At 48.2% G+C, this 17,157-nt stretch overlaps 1 protein-coding gene across 2 annotated transcripts in view; it reads right to left on the bottom strand.

The window, feature by feature from the left end:
- Positions 1-17,157, bottom strand: part of disp3 (dispatched RND transporter family member 3) — a 30,874-nt gene that overhangs the window by 12,699 nt on the left and 1,018 nt on the right. Inside the window, exons 2-10 of one of the 2 annotated variants that reach the window (XM_035536290.1) lie at positions 13,336-13,460; positions 8,082-9,290; positions 6,187-6,406; positions 4,983-5,119; positions 4,297-4,431; positions 2,534-2,694; positions 1,912-2,051; positions 1,717-1,808; positions 1,302-1,466 (exon numbers count right to left, since the gene is read on the bottom strand). In XM_035536290.1, coding sequence (XP_035392183.1) covers positions 1,302-1,466; positions 1,717-1,808; positions 1,912-2,051; positions 2,534-2,694; positions 4,297-4,431; positions 4,983-5,119; positions 6,187-6,406; positions 8,082-9,090 — 2,059 coding nt within the window. In that variant the 5' untranslated portion in view covers positions 9,091-9,290; positions 13,336-13,460. The remainder of the gene's footprint in view (positions 1-1,301; positions 1,467-1,716; positions 1,809-1,911; positions 2,052-2,533; positions 2,695-4,296; positions 4,432-4,982; positions 5,120-6,186; positions 6,407-8,081; positions 9,291-13,335; positions 13,461-17,157) is intronic. The other variant, XM_035536291.1, reaches the window with a different exon arrangement.

Genomic DNA, 17,157 nt, shown 5'->3' with positions numbered 1-17,157 from the left:
TGTATAAACCCTGCACGCCGTGTTTTTGTAATTCGTTTTTTCCTTCCATCTTTGCTGGCCCGACTGCCGATGAAGAAGAGGATGAAGGATGAATACGTCACCTGTCCACTCTCCGCTGGAGTGACGGGCAGATGTAGAAACAAGAGACAAAACGCAGCTGACCAAGGAAGGACAAAGTAGCTAACGGGAAACCCGGCAACCGCAGAGGCTCGGCACGTGGCGCGGTCTCCTGCACAGGGTGGGGACCCGCAGGAATCACCAGGGAAACGAAAACAAGGAACAGGTCCACACAATGAACTAATACATGGGAAGTGATTGGGGAGCGTAATTGGGTAGTAGATTTGGGGGGTGAGATTGCAGAGTGTGACTGGGGAGTGTGATCAGTGCATGCTTATTGGTGGTCCGCCAGGTGACGGCTTCCTTGTTTACTTATGTTTATTTTTCACATTGAAGGTGTTTGAAACTCGAAGCAAAAAAGGAATAGTTCTCTGTGCTTAACTGTGCAAATGCCAACAGTCCAAATAAAGAAAATAACGAGAACAAAGAGGTTTTTCCTTCCTACATCTCCTATTGAGCCATCTTGACGAGGCTCGAAACTACAGTGTGAAAGCTATTCAACCAGCCTGAAGGTCCTTATTGTTACGTTCTGTACAAACACAGATCCTGAATAACACCGGGGCTGCTGATGTGGTGGAAAAGCAGATGTGATGTGTGTTTGACCCCCAAATCCATGTAAATATTCTGGTTGCAGGATATCATAAATCGACGTTTTGTGAGTTCATGTGCGGCAAAGGGGAGAGAAGGTGTGGAGAAACCAAGGACAAACTGGAATGCTAATCCTTAGCAAGGCGTTTGAGTGAAAATGTTCTGGAGTACGTGTAAGAACATCGAAAGAAAAGCTGTTCCTAATCGGAACTTCACAGTGTCCACGTGCTATGAATGTGGGAAAACCAGCGCCATTGTATCTGGGGTTGTTTAACTGCAACACTACTCCTCTCTTTTATTTACTTCTGCAGAGGCATCCATAATGTCAGGATCCATCCCACTCTCCAAGGCATATCGTATGCCAACTTTAATATAAATTATTTATTTCCATCATAAAAAATTCTCTTAAAACTTCTCATGCTTTGACAGAGACAATTGATCGCACGCCTCAGCCCCCAGTGAGGTGTATAAAGGGTGGTAAAACATTGAAACATCACTCAGAGGTGCCATTTCATCACGTTGGTAGGTTTTCCTCTTTCTGTCCATGTGATCATCAAAAAACCTAATCTTCTTTATGTTGGTATTTCATGTCTCACCTACGATGGTTCGACGTTTCTCCACCACAGGCTCTGCCACCCAGCGTGTCAGTGCTCTCTGGAGCCTGGCGCTGACCACCCCTACACCCACTTCTGTGGACTCGGCCGGGGGCGGTTCCACCGAGACAGACAAAAGAGCTGCATCGACCTCTGAATCATGGAGACCTGGATCAAACCAACAAGCAATGGGATTGTGGGTAGGGTGGTCAATAGAATGCTATTGCTTTTGTTATGTTCAGCAAACATTAAGTACTTATACACCTGTATCCACGATTGAATTAGTCAAAATATGAAAGAAATGTTACTGTTTAGTGCAGAATGGATGCAGAACTCTAGTAAATATTAGCCTAAATTAGTGCAAGAAGGATGTTTGTGAGCTGCCTGATTTGGTGGCGTCCATCAACTCCAAACGTACCTGGTTCCATCTCTACAGTCAAAAGTGCTACGTCATCATCCTCGTCAGAGAGAGGGCTGAGGTTGGCTGACAGCTTGGTCAGAGTGCTCCACCTGCGTCACAGTGACGGGCAGCAACACAGAAAACGCTGCGCATACAAGTGTACACCGTTGGTTTTTGTCATTTTTTTAAAAAAGAGAATCTTAGGGTACTTACCATTTTGGACAGGCATTAGCATGGGCAGCTTGGTACTGATTCCATATACAGAGGGCAGCAGGCATTAGAATGGACACCCAAAGCCAGCAGCAGCTCACGATGAGGGACATGAAAAGACCAAAGTCATGCACCGCTGGAATCTAATAACGGACACATAGGAGCTGTCTGCCTGGTGTCCAAAGGTCAAAGACAGTTTGGATTATGCAGTCGTTTAGCATATTTTATTATTCATACCAAATCAACTTTTAGGTTCCCAATATCCTCATTATGTAGTTACTGAATAAACATGAGCTGGTGACACTAGGGAGAAGTCTACACACTGCCACAGATACAGAGAGGGATGTGATCAGTTGGACTTGGATGTTCTTACAGTTTATTTCATCATTCATCTCCTCGTCCTTATACATTTGGCTTTTCGGTTTATATTGCCTTGATTACAGTGCATGCTGAAAAATGTTTGTTTTATTCTTTGTTAAGAACTCCCAATTATCTGTCTGAGGAACGGAAATGCGAGTTGATGGGACCGACGCGTCGACTTTGTACGCTGTACAAACAAAACGAGCATTTCGCCGCACGTTTTCCGGCGGTTTGACCTACGGCTCACGCGGGGTCAGTCGGGTACCTGCGAGAAGGCGTTGGCGGCGTAGGCGGCTGCTGTGGTGAAGGAGGTGAAGAAGGTGGCCCGGCCCGCTGTCTTTAGCGTGTGGATCACGCGCTGCTCGGCACCCGGCACGTGAGCCGCCTGCCTGAACATGCTGATGAACACGAACACGTCGTCCACGCCTAGAGGGAGAGACAGAGGGAGAGAAAGAGATATGGTGGGGGGGGGGGGGGGTTGAAGACATGTTTTTTTGATGAAACAAGCACAATATACGAAATCATGTGAGATTTAATAACTTATAAGCCATATCGGTGTCATTCCGACATCGCTCCTGCCCATATCTCCTATTCTGCTACGTGGTGCTAGATTGTCCCAGGGGCTCCTTCGGACGGTACACATCGATCTCAGTCGAGAAAAGTACAATCCTAAGAACAGCAAAAATATTGCACCACATTCTCAGACTCCCTGGCCTGCAGCGGAAGGCTAGATGAATGAAACCGGCCAATGAAAGGGCAGAATGAAACTGGCCAATGAAAGTGTCTGAAAGGATACATAAAAAATGATACATTCCCCACTCGCCCTTCGGCCGGTCTTTTTCTTTCGTGCTCGGGTCCTCTACCTGTATGACTGTACTTGATTACGGTGCTCGTTTATAAAGGTGTTACACGTGCTCTTTGACACGGGGTCTACTGTCAGCCTCCGAAGGCCATGGCTCTTGGGAGCCGGTTAACTGGCCTTTCTTAGCCGAAGATGATGGGAAGCAGTGAGCTGCTGCTATGAGCCTGGCTGTCAAGCTGCCAAGACCTTTCCTCTTTGGCTGAACTAATGGATGACTGCATACGGTGAGTCACTGTGCTTCCAGAATCAGCGTGTTAGCAGCAAGGCATGTATATGATGGGGAGGGAGAAATCTTGGGACTAGAAAGGACACGCGGTTGATGCCAGAGAGGTCATTTCCTGGGACGGCTAGACTGGACTCTGGACAGATCAAACAGAAGCACTCTGTCATGGTTACCAGAGCAGAGCAGCCCACCCACGCTAGGGCAGTCAAAAATGCCCCCCTCCCCCTCCGGCTTGTGCAGGATGGAGTATCTGTGCGGTGGGATCCTCCCACACATTAACCAGTTCAATGCCAAGCAGAACCTTCCAGAAGTTTCTGAGAGAGTGAGACAAGCCAACGATCAGGTTCATACCAAAGATGTCTAGAGGTTCACAGCACCATGAGGCATGTTTACTGCTAATGCCACTGTGTGAGGGGCTTTACATGGTCACTCCATGACCTATCATTCCACACCCTGTCACTCTGCACACTCAATCCACATAGTCACTCCACACCCTGACACTCCACACACACTGGCATGGCCATGCTTCACAGATGACATCAGATGGACAGCCAAGACATGCGAAAGGTTTTGATTACAGTAAAGAATCCGTACAATGGGGACATTGTGTTTTTCCAAAGGGGTTGGAGGAGGTGCAGAAGATTGGCAGGACAACTCTAATTCATTGGTCGTCTTCTCTCAGCCAATCGCCGCCAGCTTCATTTGCATACCGGCAGGTACTGAGGGAGTCGCACTTATCGTGAGTAACATTCCTCACATTAACGGTTACTCTCTCAGTAGAAAAAACAGTTCTGGAGCAGTATCCACATAACTACTGTAAAAGAGCTGTCCCATAACACAGACTCACAACCGACAGCGAGGTGCAGCCTCTCACTCTGCGCTATGGTACTAAGGCACTTTTACGACTCCGTCAGGCAGCATGGTCCCGTCAGCAATTACTCACCAATCCCGATGATAACGAAGGCCGCCACGCCGTTGAGGATGCCCAGATACTTCACCCCGAACACCACGTGATAGAGGAACAGAGCCATCAGACAGCTCAGGCCAATACTAGCCAAGCCAAAGAACGTCAGAAATACTGTGGGTTAAAAAAAAAAAAAAAACACAACAAAAACTATACATTGGTGGGTGATTTCAGATGCTAGAAAACGTTGGTTAGTTGACAGGTTTGAGAAAATTAATAATAATAATAAACCTGACACAGGTATTCTCTCGTATTTAACCGGTGACAAAGCTTGCAGAGGGACACCCTACGTGGGAAGGTAAACCCATGACTGGTGCTGTTCTTGAGTTTGCACTGTGGTGCTAATGTAGCGCGGGTTCCCTCTAATAGCGTTTTGCTGGGCTAACACGCAAGCCTAGCAGATTCCCTTCTGAATCATGGGTTAAAGTGTGGAGTTATGGTGGAAAGTTAAAGCCCTCTAGAAGTGCAGAGGCCATGTTATGCAATACATTAAAGACTGACCGATATCATTACAAACCATATATTTCACTTGCTTAAGATGCGTGTAGCGGTCATTATTTAATTCTGTAAGGGCCCATCGCTTACAGTGTGCTCGTGAGAAATGGGAATGAATGGAGAGCAGAAGAAAAGAAAAGGAGAGAACTGTTTTCGTGAACTCCGTTTACCTGAGAAGGAGGTCAGGATGTAGACCAGGATGGTAATGCAGGCTCCACTGACTAAAGCCAGGAGCATGTCGCTGTAGAAGGTCCTCCTGACCTCATCATCAAAAAGCTCGGTACCACCGTACAGCACCTTCACCTTGCTGAGAGAGAGAGAGAGGGAGAGAGGGAGAGAGAGAGGGAGGGAGGGAGGGAGGGAGGGAGGGAGAGAGAGAGAGAGAGAGAGAGAGGGGGGGGGGGCGGGGGGGCCAGTGAGGGAGATCAGCGCGGAGAAAATAAAGATTAAGCACGGCATGGCTGAGCAGAACAGAGAATACACAGATTATCTTAATTACATCAACGTGCGTGCAGAGCCTGACTTACACGAATAATTATGAGATCAGTACAACAGTATGGTTTTATTACCCATCCAGTCAATTTCTCTTATACTGCTAATGTCATCTAGCAGATAATGTGACAGTCAAAGCAAGGAGATTTCATTTCGCACCACCGAATCTCATACCGCCTTTGTACAGTCAGAAAGTTACTCAATAGCAAAGGGCCGACATGAGAGAATATAAATCGTGCTTTTAGACTGTGAATCTTGAAGCCGAACATGCCTGTTGTAAAGCAGCCAGGTTTCATGACTGGCTTTACAACAGAAAAGCAAAGAAAAGGCCTAAAACCAATAGCTGAGGCTACGATACTGTCAGAGGTCCATTTGTGACTAACTAGCAGAGGTCGCAGGCACCAGTGGACGTGCGATTCACCCAATACACACCGACTCGCAGCAGATCAGTGAGCAGTAAGAGCTCTCTGAGTGTGCGGATGTCCGGGCTGTGCCAGAGATCAAGGGCAGACGCGCTGGCAGCTCACCGTACGGTCTGGAGTTCTCTTTCCTGTTATCTTAGGAAAGATTCACACTCTTGGCACTGAGCTTTCATGGATGGGTAACCTTGAGAAAATCCCAGATTATCCGAACACTTGGAGATTTTTGGGACAACTGCTTTCCCTAACGAATGAATTCATAAATTCCGTATCCCGGTCTCATGACCGGAGCACTCGCACTCCAAGGCAGGTTAATCTGCCCGTTAGCACACACCACCCAGACTGCGACGGACGTGACGAGTGTCTAATGAGTCGGATTGGGTCGATTAGCGAAGCACTGAACCGACGATTGGAAGGTTCTGCGCTTTGGATTTGGGACAGCCTGGTCGGGTCTCCCTCCCACCTGGTAGACTGCCGGGCCAAAATGTCGGCGTACTGGACTACGAAGTCCCGGAACTGGCGCCGCTGCTCCAGGGGCCGGTCCTGGAGCGAGTAGAAGCCGGGCAAGGGCGCCCCGAAGTAGATCTCACTTCGCAGGAGCGAGGAGCGCAGGCTGTCCGGGGTGAGCTTCTCGTCCACGTACCAGTAGAACTGCGGGTGAGTGACAGCCAGACTCAGCGCACCTGCGGAGACGAGACGAGGACATGAGCGTGGCTCGTAGTGGCTGCTAGTCCTGCAGGAACAGGGATACAGGGCTCTGCCGTAAGGGGTAAAACCAAATCAAATACCAGAAATGATGGAATGCTTATGTTGTGACTCTCTGGGAATGTTCATATCTATAAATGTTACTGTGGTAATTGAAAAGGCCCCGACTAGCTACACTAAAGACATGCGACAGGATGAACTGGTATGATGAGTCTTCTAATGACATGTTTTTAAAATATCTACGAGCGACATCAATTCACTCCAGTAAGCGTAACAGATAGCCCTGATGATACGCCCATGTGACTGTGAAGATAACCCTTCTTGGGCTTTTTCACTGGCACAGATTTTCTTGTGTGCAGAAGCGTAAATGACACAGACACACGGTACTCTTCTCAGCACCGGCGCCTCCGCGGGGCTCCTGTTTTTTCTCCCTTGGCACACTGCATCGTGTTTCTGAGCACAACACGGGCATCGATTTTTTTTAACATTTCCATATTGTCTGATCGTCCTGAAGCCTTTTTTTTTTTTTTTTTTAAAGATGCAGTTGACAGTATTATGCAAATTTCATAACCGGTTCTGTTTCTTGAAACACGACACCGTGTTTTCAGAAAACTAGAATATCAGCAGGTCTGGTACTTGGGGGGGGGGGGGGGGGGGGGGAATGGCGGTTTTGACAAACTCTTACTGAGGTGTCTGTCATTCAAATGTTACTTCCCACGTTGTACTGTTTTTCAAATCGTATATTACATTCAGTTTTGCAAGATTTCGACAATATGCAGCTACTAGTCTATATCAATGATGAACTATATCCCCAACGAGATATCCCAGTATCTCCTTCACGGTTAACTGCATCTGTAATTCTTAAAAGTGTGCAAGGAAACGGAAAATGACTAAAGTTCTGGATCAGCAGCTTGCTTTCATACTCTAGGACTGTAGGCTAGTTGTGACGCTCCCTAGCCCAAACTCCAACTCCCAGCATTCACTTGCCACTCATTCTGGTTCCGCCAATCACACCCTCATCGGATCTGCATCCCGATTGCTGATTGCTCTCACCTGTTTCTCGGTAGTTCTGTTTATTTATACCTGTCCATTTCCCTGTCTTCTTTGCGAAGTATTGCCATGACGTGTACGTGCGTATTGAGCGTTATCTCGGCCTGTCTTTACAACCTGCTCTGTTTTTGGCTTATCTTCTGAGCCTTGTCTCCACCTGGTTTGTTTGCTCTATCGGTCTGCTATCTGGCTACTGACCTCTGTTTGCTTTATTACTCCGAACCCGGATTGTAGGTTTACAAATGAAAACAACTCTATTTGTTACATCTTCGAACATCTGTCTCAGATCTGGTTCGTGACACTAGTTTTATAACCAGGACAGAACTGAAGCTCTCAACACAGATCGAAAACTATGCAGTTGGTTTGTGCGCTAAAGTTCCTTGTCAGAACAGGGAATACATTTTATGTGGTGTTACAGGGCATGTTTTAATTGAAGAACCCTATATAATATTTTAATTAGAACCTTTATAATCTAGTGTCAGCAATACCAGGATCAGCTTGGCGGATCCATTTCTGAAGTAACGGTAATGACACACATCTCGTTACAGCTGCTGACGCTCCGGGACCATGGACCACGATTGCATTTGTCCTGCAAAGGCTCACCGTGTATGTCAGCCAGGTCAGGGCCCATGCCGTCGAAGTAGACCTTCCCCCCACGCTCACTGGGGAACAGGTAGGAGAGGAGGGAGCTCGGTGGCGCACAGTAGGAGGGCCCCAGGGGGAGGTCTCCCAGAACCTCCAGCGGCTTCCAGCAGAACTGCTGGAACTGTGGGTGCTGCATGAGGAGGCGCTCCACGTGATGGATGGTGCGGAGGCGCTCGGGCGTGAAGATGTTGTTGTCCCCATCGCCCTGGGCCACAAACACCAGCTCCATCCTCCAGAGGGCCTGCGTCTGCAGGTAGGAGTAGCCCGTGAACCGTCGTTTCCGGACCGGCCCGGAGCTCGATTCATTGCGGAGGTGTTCCCGTTTTGGACGCAGCCCGGAGCTCCCGTTTCCGAGCCGCCCGCCGCTCGCCCATTCCGCTCCGTCCCCGGCGTGATCGGCCTGCTCGAGCCGCTGTTCTCTCTTATCGTTCCTTCTGTCCTCGTGCATGTCTGTTACCTCGAGTTTGCGTCGTTCCTTTTCTGAGATCCCCGGAGGTTCGCTCTCACCCTTAGGGGACTCCTTCCCTTGTCTGTTTAATTTCAGCAACAGGAGGTCCCGGAGAGCGTTGGCGTCGAGGTCGAACCCTTCCGCGTCGCGCCGGTGCCGGTCCCACGCTCCCAGCTGGCTCTTCAGCGCAATGGTGAGGGCGTCGAAGCGCTCGGCCGAAGAATGGCTCCTGACCTCGAAGGCGCTGTAGGAGAGGTCGATGTCCAGGGGCTCGCAATACAGGAACATGTAAGCCGAGAGGGCGAGGGGCAGCAGGAAGCCCGACACCAGGGCCACCCCGCTCGCCCACGGGCACGTGTACACCCGCGCCACGGCCCGCCACACTCCCCCACAGGACTGCTCCACTCCACCCGCCCCTGCTGCGCCTCCTCCTTCCTTCCCATCTTCCTCTCCTTGCTCCTCATATTCGCCGAAGTCCCACGGGGCCTGGAGCAGCAAGGGCTCGTCCTCCGAGTCCATGGTCCACACCTCTTGCGCGGCAGGCGGGGTCGTTTCCTGGCGCGGGCGGGTAAACGCGGTGATAAAGGAAGCGGATTTACGGACGGGCAGCCGGAGAGCGTTGGGTCACTCCCAATCAGCCAGCAGCGCGGGGACAAGGACCCAACCGTTAATTCTATCTTCTGGCGGGCCCCTGGAATAGAGGCTGCGGTCTTTGTGTCCTGCACAGGGAGGGCGGGAGGTGATAAGGAAGGGAAGAGAACAGTGAGAAAGTGTGAACCGAGTCTCCAGGGGCAACAAGAAGGCCCAGACTGTTAAGCTGTCAGTTTAAGATGCCAAACACAGTGAGAGCAAGTGTGTGTGTGTGTGTGTGTGTGTGTGTGTGTGTGTGTGTGAGAGAGAGAGAGCAAGACAGAGAGAGAGAGATAAAGAGAGAGTGAGATAATGTATTCCTCTCACTTGTGTTCCTCTCTGTGTGCAGGCCTCAGCAGGAGAGCCATGCGAGCGGCTTTCGCGCCATCAGTAGACAGTTGGCGCATGTGTGTGTGTGTGTGTGTGTGTGTGTGTGTGTGTGTGTGTATACGCACACATCAGACAGAGAGAGTGCCAGAGGCAGAGAGAAGAGTACAGTGGACCAGCCCTTGCAGACACGCAACTGCCACAGAAAATGAAATCGTCTGGCTCCTCGCTGGACGAGAGTGCGCTCCCCAAAGTTAGTGCCCCCCCCCCCCCATACCCCGGCTGGCAGTGGAGCGTGCGGCTGCCTCAAACAGAATCCCATTATCCTTTCAGCGCGCACAAGTCGGGCCCTGCCATCTTAAGGAGCCCGGCAAGACCAGGGAGTTTTTACCTTCAGTGGAGCAAGCCCCCGGGGACCCTAAACCAGAGAAGGACCAGCCAGAGTGCAGTACAGCTGCATAAGCCCTGTATCTCCTTCCCACAGAATTCAGCCCAGAGATCAGCGAGTGTGCAGGAGGATCACTGCCTGATTTAGGAGCTGAATAAAAGCTTTCTGGTATAGCCGTCATCTGCGGGGACGCTAATTAGCATTCGGGGACAGGTTTCCCAGCCCTGGAACACTTTAGAAGTCATCTTATGACACATCGGAATAAACCAGGCATAAGTATGCATTAGCAAACCTATTTGAAGATCTACAGTGTTTTCAGAAGCAGTCATAAACCACCCTTAGATATTTAATGATGATGTTTTTGTTGTTGTGGTTGTTGCTGTTAAGTGCACCTATACATACGCACACAATCATTATCAAGACCTGGAGCGTTTAACTTGTTTCCACTCACAAATGACAAATTAACTGCACAGGATGAAAGCTGAAATTAAAGCCCTGAGTTTGAGGTAAAAAAAAAAAAAAGAAAGATCCTGTTTAAAATGTAATAATATGACCACCCTGAGTTTTATACCGTGGCACTCATTTCCTGCTTCCATTTTTGACAGCCTTGATGTTTTTACACAGGCTAAAAGGCTGACGGGCCTCTTTATGCCCTGGAGGCAATCTGTTGTTGTTGCTGCCCGGGGCCAGACCGCGCAGGGAGGGTCGCTTAGCCCCAGTCTTTGGTGGAGGTCACGTTTAGCACGTTTAGTGTGTCTGCTTTCACAGCCGGTCCTCTGACAGGTCCTTCACTCCTTTGACAATTCCAGCACACTGTGGATACCTGTTAATGATGATTAACTGTGATTGGTTGACCGTCGCACTCTTTTATCCAATCAGCAAAGTTAAGGCTAATTCCAGATTCATTATAACACAGTCAGATGGGAAATCTGACGTTTTCGGAATGTAAAGCAGGAACCTTCTGCAGCTTGCCGGCTTTATTGCATTGAGAAGAATAAAATCCTTGACATTTTGTGATAATTAGCCCCATAAGCTTTTCCCCCTAAAAGCGGTGAAAATCGGAAGCTGAAATTTCTTCAGAAAATAAGCCATATATTTGGGAGGCACAGTATACTCAGAGGACATTTTGGAATATGGTTTCATGGTGCCCTGGGTCTTGGGATGAAACATGGCATCAGAGTGAAATGAATTCAGTGTGTTCAGCCCTTCAGAGTGTTGCCTGGGTAAGGAATTCATTTTAGTCAAAACCAGGAGACCAGGTGTGTGTATCAAGGCAGAGGAGAAGTCTCACAGTGTCAGGTTAATAGATGTGCGAGTGTGTGAGATCAGTTTGTTGGGAATGAAACTTCACATTATATATATATATATATATATATATATATATATATATATATATATATATATATATATATATATATATATATATATATATATATTTATTTATATTTAAAAAAAAACAATTTCAGTGATTTCAATTCCCATGTATTGCGCCTACTGCAAAAATGCTAAAACTCAACACTGTCAGTAAATACCAAAACAAAACCACTATTTTCTCTCGAGTCAGGTTTACATTCCATGGATCTGAGTGACTGGAAAGGATGGCACTCAGAGCGGCACCGAGCACCACATACGCAAGGCTTGTTGAAGGAGGTGCTGGTCTTTAAGCGTGGCGTTTGGTCTACATCGGCGTGTGTGCCTTTGGCACGTGATCTAACATCTGGCTCAGGCTCGCCACGCTGTAGAGGACAAATCTATTTCGCGCTCGGGGTGAGCATGACAGCCAAGCAAAGACAGTTTTCTCGGCCTTGAAATGCAAAGTGCGCGGGATAAACATCCACTTGTCTGGATGTGAGCTTCGACACGGATGAAAGACGCTGATGGAGCAGTAGGACTTAAAGAGTCAACAGTGTCCTTCTAAACCCTGAGACATTATCTCCAACAACGATATGTCGACCTTCCATCTCCAGTCCACCACAGAACAAGCTCCTCTTTAAAACATGCTTGTTTGCCAAACGCACCTATGACGCAGTACTGCTGTGTGATGCAGCCTGCATGAGCCTGCACTAAAAGCCACCTTCACAGATGATGGGAACGTTACGTTGTTGGTATATGTGGGGGATCTATAGACTTCAGAGATTAGGGGATCTATAGACTTCAGAGATGAGGAGAATCTATACACTAAATTTGTAGTTAGTGTTTTATGAAAATGTCATGGTGGCACACCTTTGGAGCCAGACAGAAAACAATTCTGCATCTCGCCGCAATTTCCATCTTAAAGAATCACAGGGATAGATCAATTTACCCTTGGCTCCAGAAGTGATAGAATTACTGGATTAACGTAATCTCAGCAAGCTTTAGGCAGATATATGATGTCATCAGCATATTAATGACTTTAAATCTGTCTGCTGCGCTGCTGTCACTGTGGGACCCACTGAGCAGACTTCAGCTTCAACAAGGTGTTGAGATCTCCAGAAAGTGCCACAGATGAGTGAGTGAGTGAGTGAGTGAGTGAGTGAGTGAGAAAGAGAGAGAGAGAGAGAGACAGAGAGAGAGAGAGAGAGAGAGAGAGAGAGAGAGAGAGAGAGAGAGAGAGACAGAGAGAGAGAGAGAGAGAGAGAGAGAGAGAGAGAGAGAGAGAGAGAGAGAGAGAGAGAGACAGAGAGAGAGAGACAGAGAGAGAGAGAGAGAGAGATCGATCTACCCACTTGTCACCAAAATCAGACTGATCTCAGTTCTCCTTGTTGGGGTAAAGCAATAATTCAACACTAATTTGATTTCTCCTCGTTGCTATGGCAAAGCAGTCATGTACCGCGTAAACGTTCAGTGTTTAGGCAGATCAGAAGTATCTATAGCGCCTCTCCGTACATGTACGAATGCGCCGTGAGCAAACTAGCGTCTCAAAGCCGTGCTGGAGAGTCCCCCCCTGTCGCATAGCCCAAAACACTCTTCACTTCTCCTTTTAACACCCTCCCACCTGTCAGATCCCCAGTTCACCACTCACCCGCCCTGGCCTCACCCGTTTGAATGCATTACTAAGGAAGAATGGCGCATCAACGGCGTGAGGGCATTCCGCGTAGCGGGGGTTGGGTGGGGGATCTGGCTGCTGGAAGCACGGTAGGGAGATTTAAAATGGATTCTGCCTCTGACTGACAGACTGGAATGGGGAGGTTATCCCACGGGCTCGGGCTTCTGGGGTGGCAAGATATGGTCTCCTGTGGCATCTCGTCGGGCGTGGCGGGCAAAACCAACACGCTCTCTCTCCAGATGTCGCCGAAGCCTCGTTTGCATGTCTGATTGACAGCGAGATGGAGCTCAGGCAGGTTTGGACTGCCTTGGTTGCATAACAATGAGAAAGAAGAAGGATGGTGCAGAGACTGACGTCTATGACACTGTGGTCAGGATGGAAACTTTTGTATTACCTTTAAGCTCACGTTCCGTGATTCCTCCGGTTGTGTGTGTCTGTGCGGTGGGACACTCTGGAGGGTCTCTTTCAACACGCCCGAGCTCTTCCCAAACGACTCCTGTCGCTCCTGATGCCACACGCCTGTTCAGACAGAGCAGCGGTGCGTGTGAGCAGTGATGGGGCATCCCCCACCCAGCCCCCCGTGCCAAAAATGGGCCATTTTTTGGGGGTTTCTCTCACAAAGGTAAAGTTGTGATAGACAGAATAGACGGATTTAATCCACACTGATAGAATCCAAAATGTCATCTAGACGTACATGACTTTTGAGGACAAATGTCATCAAATGACAAATCTGTTTATGCACTTCAGGCTTTCACTACAGGAATCTCTGAAAGGTTGGGGGGGGGGGTTTGTTTGTTTGTTTGTTTGTTTGTGTTTACTAATGCGACATGTCTATCACTTCAGCTGTTGCAAGCTGCTGACGGGCTTTGACAGGTCCCAGGCTGAAAGATATCTGACATCGTAGGACTGTCTATACATGTCTGTAAACCGTGTTTCTATAATGGCCCTGAGTCTTCTGCAGACACGACACACCTCTTCTCTGGCTTATCGTGACAGGGGAAAAAAGATTACGCTGTGGCCATACAAGCCTGGAAAGTACAAGATACAGAATTGTAGCTTGTAGAAAAACACGAAACCCAGACGCTCTGAACGCCTCTGCTCTGTCATTCATTTCTCACTGACATCGGGAATACTCCCTTTTCCATATATAATAACATATTCTCTTTTGGTCATTTGAACAGGCAGATGGCATACTTTCCCAAACTTCTGCTCTAAAGCATGGACATGACTGCTCTTGTCATAGCCGTAACAAGCCCAATGACCATCAGTAAGACCAGGAGCTTGTCATTTTGGTATCTGGTCACATCATCATTTTTGCAAATCTGACATGCCAGTCGCCAGTTTTAGATCAGCTGCGTGCGTTCCTCTCGAGGCTGATATATAGCCCCTTTGTTAAATCCACGCAGCAAATTTATAAAAATGTGGTGAAGATCTGGCGCCCATGTTTAACTCCTTCAGTAGGTTTACACAGCAGTTCACTGCGAGTGGATAATTCTGTCTCGCTCCCTTATACAGAGCACGAAATCAGTCCTGCATCTCACAGTAATCTCAGCCTGTCTCATTCTCCTGCCAAGAAGCATATGACTGTGAGACAAAGAATTCACTAACCCGCCACTGTAAAGAGGAGAAGACGATTTCTCACTCGTATAGCCACGCTGAAGCCGGCGATCTCCACCATAATGAGCCAGGACTTGTAGTTCGAGTGGGAGGAGCCACGGGTGGGAGGAGCCATGACACCACTCATGTAGGCTCTTAGTTGTTGATCGTAACTCCAGCATCTGTTCGGTTTGGGCGCGGGTGGATGTCTGTATTTGACGGACCCCTTCAAATGAATTTAAAGAGGAAAGGCGTTTGCGGCTACAAGCATCCCTTCGTTTGCGGGAGAGGAAGAGAATGCCTGGCTATTGTTCTGAGCTCGGCTTCCGTGCCGCGTTGTAATTGACTCCACCAGGACAATATGAACAGTAGCCTGGAGCGAAAACGATTTATTCTAATTTCCTAGAGGACTTTGAGGTAGAGAGCAAATCCTAACAGCCCACAGGAAATGAACATCATGAAGGAATGCATGCATTAGGCCCATTTTAATTACTGTGTGTGAAACTATTAGCATTAAAGAGGGACTTTGTTTCATAGTGCAGATATGACCTGCGGTCCCAGTTAGTTTTGTTATAGTAAGACGGACACCCGCAAAGAATCTATAACAAAGGAAAAACAGCGTGCATAAAAAATTCAGTAAAGGAGATCACACAAGGACAGAACGCTCTTTATCTGTGGACGTTCAAACTCTTTTTTATGAACAAAAGGCAGATGGAGAAACGACACTTAGAAGGACTAACCTCTGTGGTTCGTTCTAATAACCTCTCTGGTTCGTTCTAAGTTCACATATGTCAGTGTCTCACGCACTGGTCACCGTGTTGTCAACGAGATCCAACCCGCGCAGACACGTGCCAACAGAGGACAGCGTGGCCCAGAATGCTTCCCGTCCTTGAGAGGCCTGAACACGTGACAAAGTGAGTGAGTGGGACTTTGTCACTAACGTGAGCTGTAAATATCCTCCCTGCTCAATGCCAACAACGCACCGGGATGGACATGGTGCCGGTACACCGGCGCAGCTCCAAATCACCTGAGTGACTCTGACCAGAGCAGCCTTTTCATCTTATTTCGCATTATCATAAGGATCAATCACGGTGTGTGTCGCCCCCCCCCCCCCCCCCCCCCCCCAGATGCGGCAGCAACAATATCCAGGGTTTTTCCTCTCACGCCTCCTGGATCGTGCCGAATCTGTGAGGTATCAGAACTGCCTCTGCAGGGTGGGAGGAAAGGGAACTCACGGAACCGGTTGTGATGGCTTAGATGGAGGAGACTTTGCAGTTACAGAGACGCAACGGTGAGCAAGCCGTAGAAACTGCACGATTCATATGTATGGTGATCCATGCTGTTTGGGCATATCTGTGCTCACTAGAGTAGGCTGTTCTCTTTAAGTGCCTGTATCTAATCTGTGATCCATTTTAGGTGCCTGTATCTAATCTGCGATCAGTTTTAAGTGCCTGTATCTAATCTGCGATCAGTTTAAGTGCCTGTATCTAATCTGTGATCGGTTTTAAGTGCCTGTATCTAATCTGTGATCGGTTTTAAGTGCCTGTATCTAATCTGTGATCGGTTTTAAGTGCCTGTATCTAATCTGTGATCGGTTTTAAGTGCCTGTATCTAATCTGTGATCGGTTTTAAGTGCCTGTATCTAATCTGTGATCTATTTTAAGTGTCCGTATCTAACCCGTGAGCTCGTTGAAGTGCTCTTATCTAACCCGTGATCCCGTTGAAGTGCTCTTATCTAACCCGTGATTCCGTTGAAGTGCTCTTATCTAACCCGTGATTCCGTTTAAGTGCTCTTATCTAACCCGTGATCCCGTTTAAGTGCTCTTATCTAACCCGTGATCCCATTTAAGTGCCTTTGTGCTTCTATCTAATTCAAAACATAAAAGGACCAGTTTTAAAAAGGTTGGAGAGGGTCATCGTTCATTCTGCTAAATATTTATTTATATAATACGCAGTGATGTCATTACCAGAGAGAGAAATAAATAACTCAACTGATCAAGTTCTCAGCATTTTTTCCTACAATTCCTTACAAGAGGACATTTATTTACAGTCGAATCATTTTCGACCACCCTTTGTAAATGTCTCATTTTCATACTCTGCGGCGGTGCCTACTGAAAGGGTAATATGGGCAACGTTCATGCGTGTCTGTGCTTTTCCACACGTCAGTGAAGCAAGACGCCCAACCTTCAGACAGCTGCTAAAAATAGCCCACATTTCTCTCTTCGTCTCCCTCTTCCCCCACTTTCCTCTGTCTCCCACACACCTTCTCCTCCACGGTTAATACGCCACCTCACCACCCCCACCCCCAACGCCACCTCCTGTGTCACCCTTCCCGTGCGCTCGGTTCGGCATAAATTCACGGAGCTCACATCGCTGCCGTTTAAAGGGACGTCCACCCTGACCTCCGCCCCCTGGGGAGGACGTCCCTTTAAACGGCAGCGATGTGAGCTCCGTGAATTTATGCCGAACTGAAACGCAAGGGAAGGGTGCTGGAGGATTTGTTTGGCTCCTCCTCTAACGGAGCAGGGACGGCCTGGAAGCAGGAGGCAGGCCTTTTATGCTTTAGTCCATGCATATTACTTTAGGGATCGAGGTGTCCGTGTTGGACATACTTGGCAAC

Source organism: Electrophorus electricus, chromosome 18 (assembly GCF_013358815.1).
Source record: "Electrophorus electricus isolate fEleEle1 chromosome 18, fEleEle1.pri, whole genome shotgun sequence".
Taxonomy (NCBI): Eukaryota; Metazoa; Chordata; class Actinopteri; order Gymnotiformes; family Gymnotidae; genus Electrophorus; species Electrophorus electricus.
Note: the sequence above shows the minus strand (reverse complement) of the source record. Positions and strands in the feature narration are given on the sequence as shown.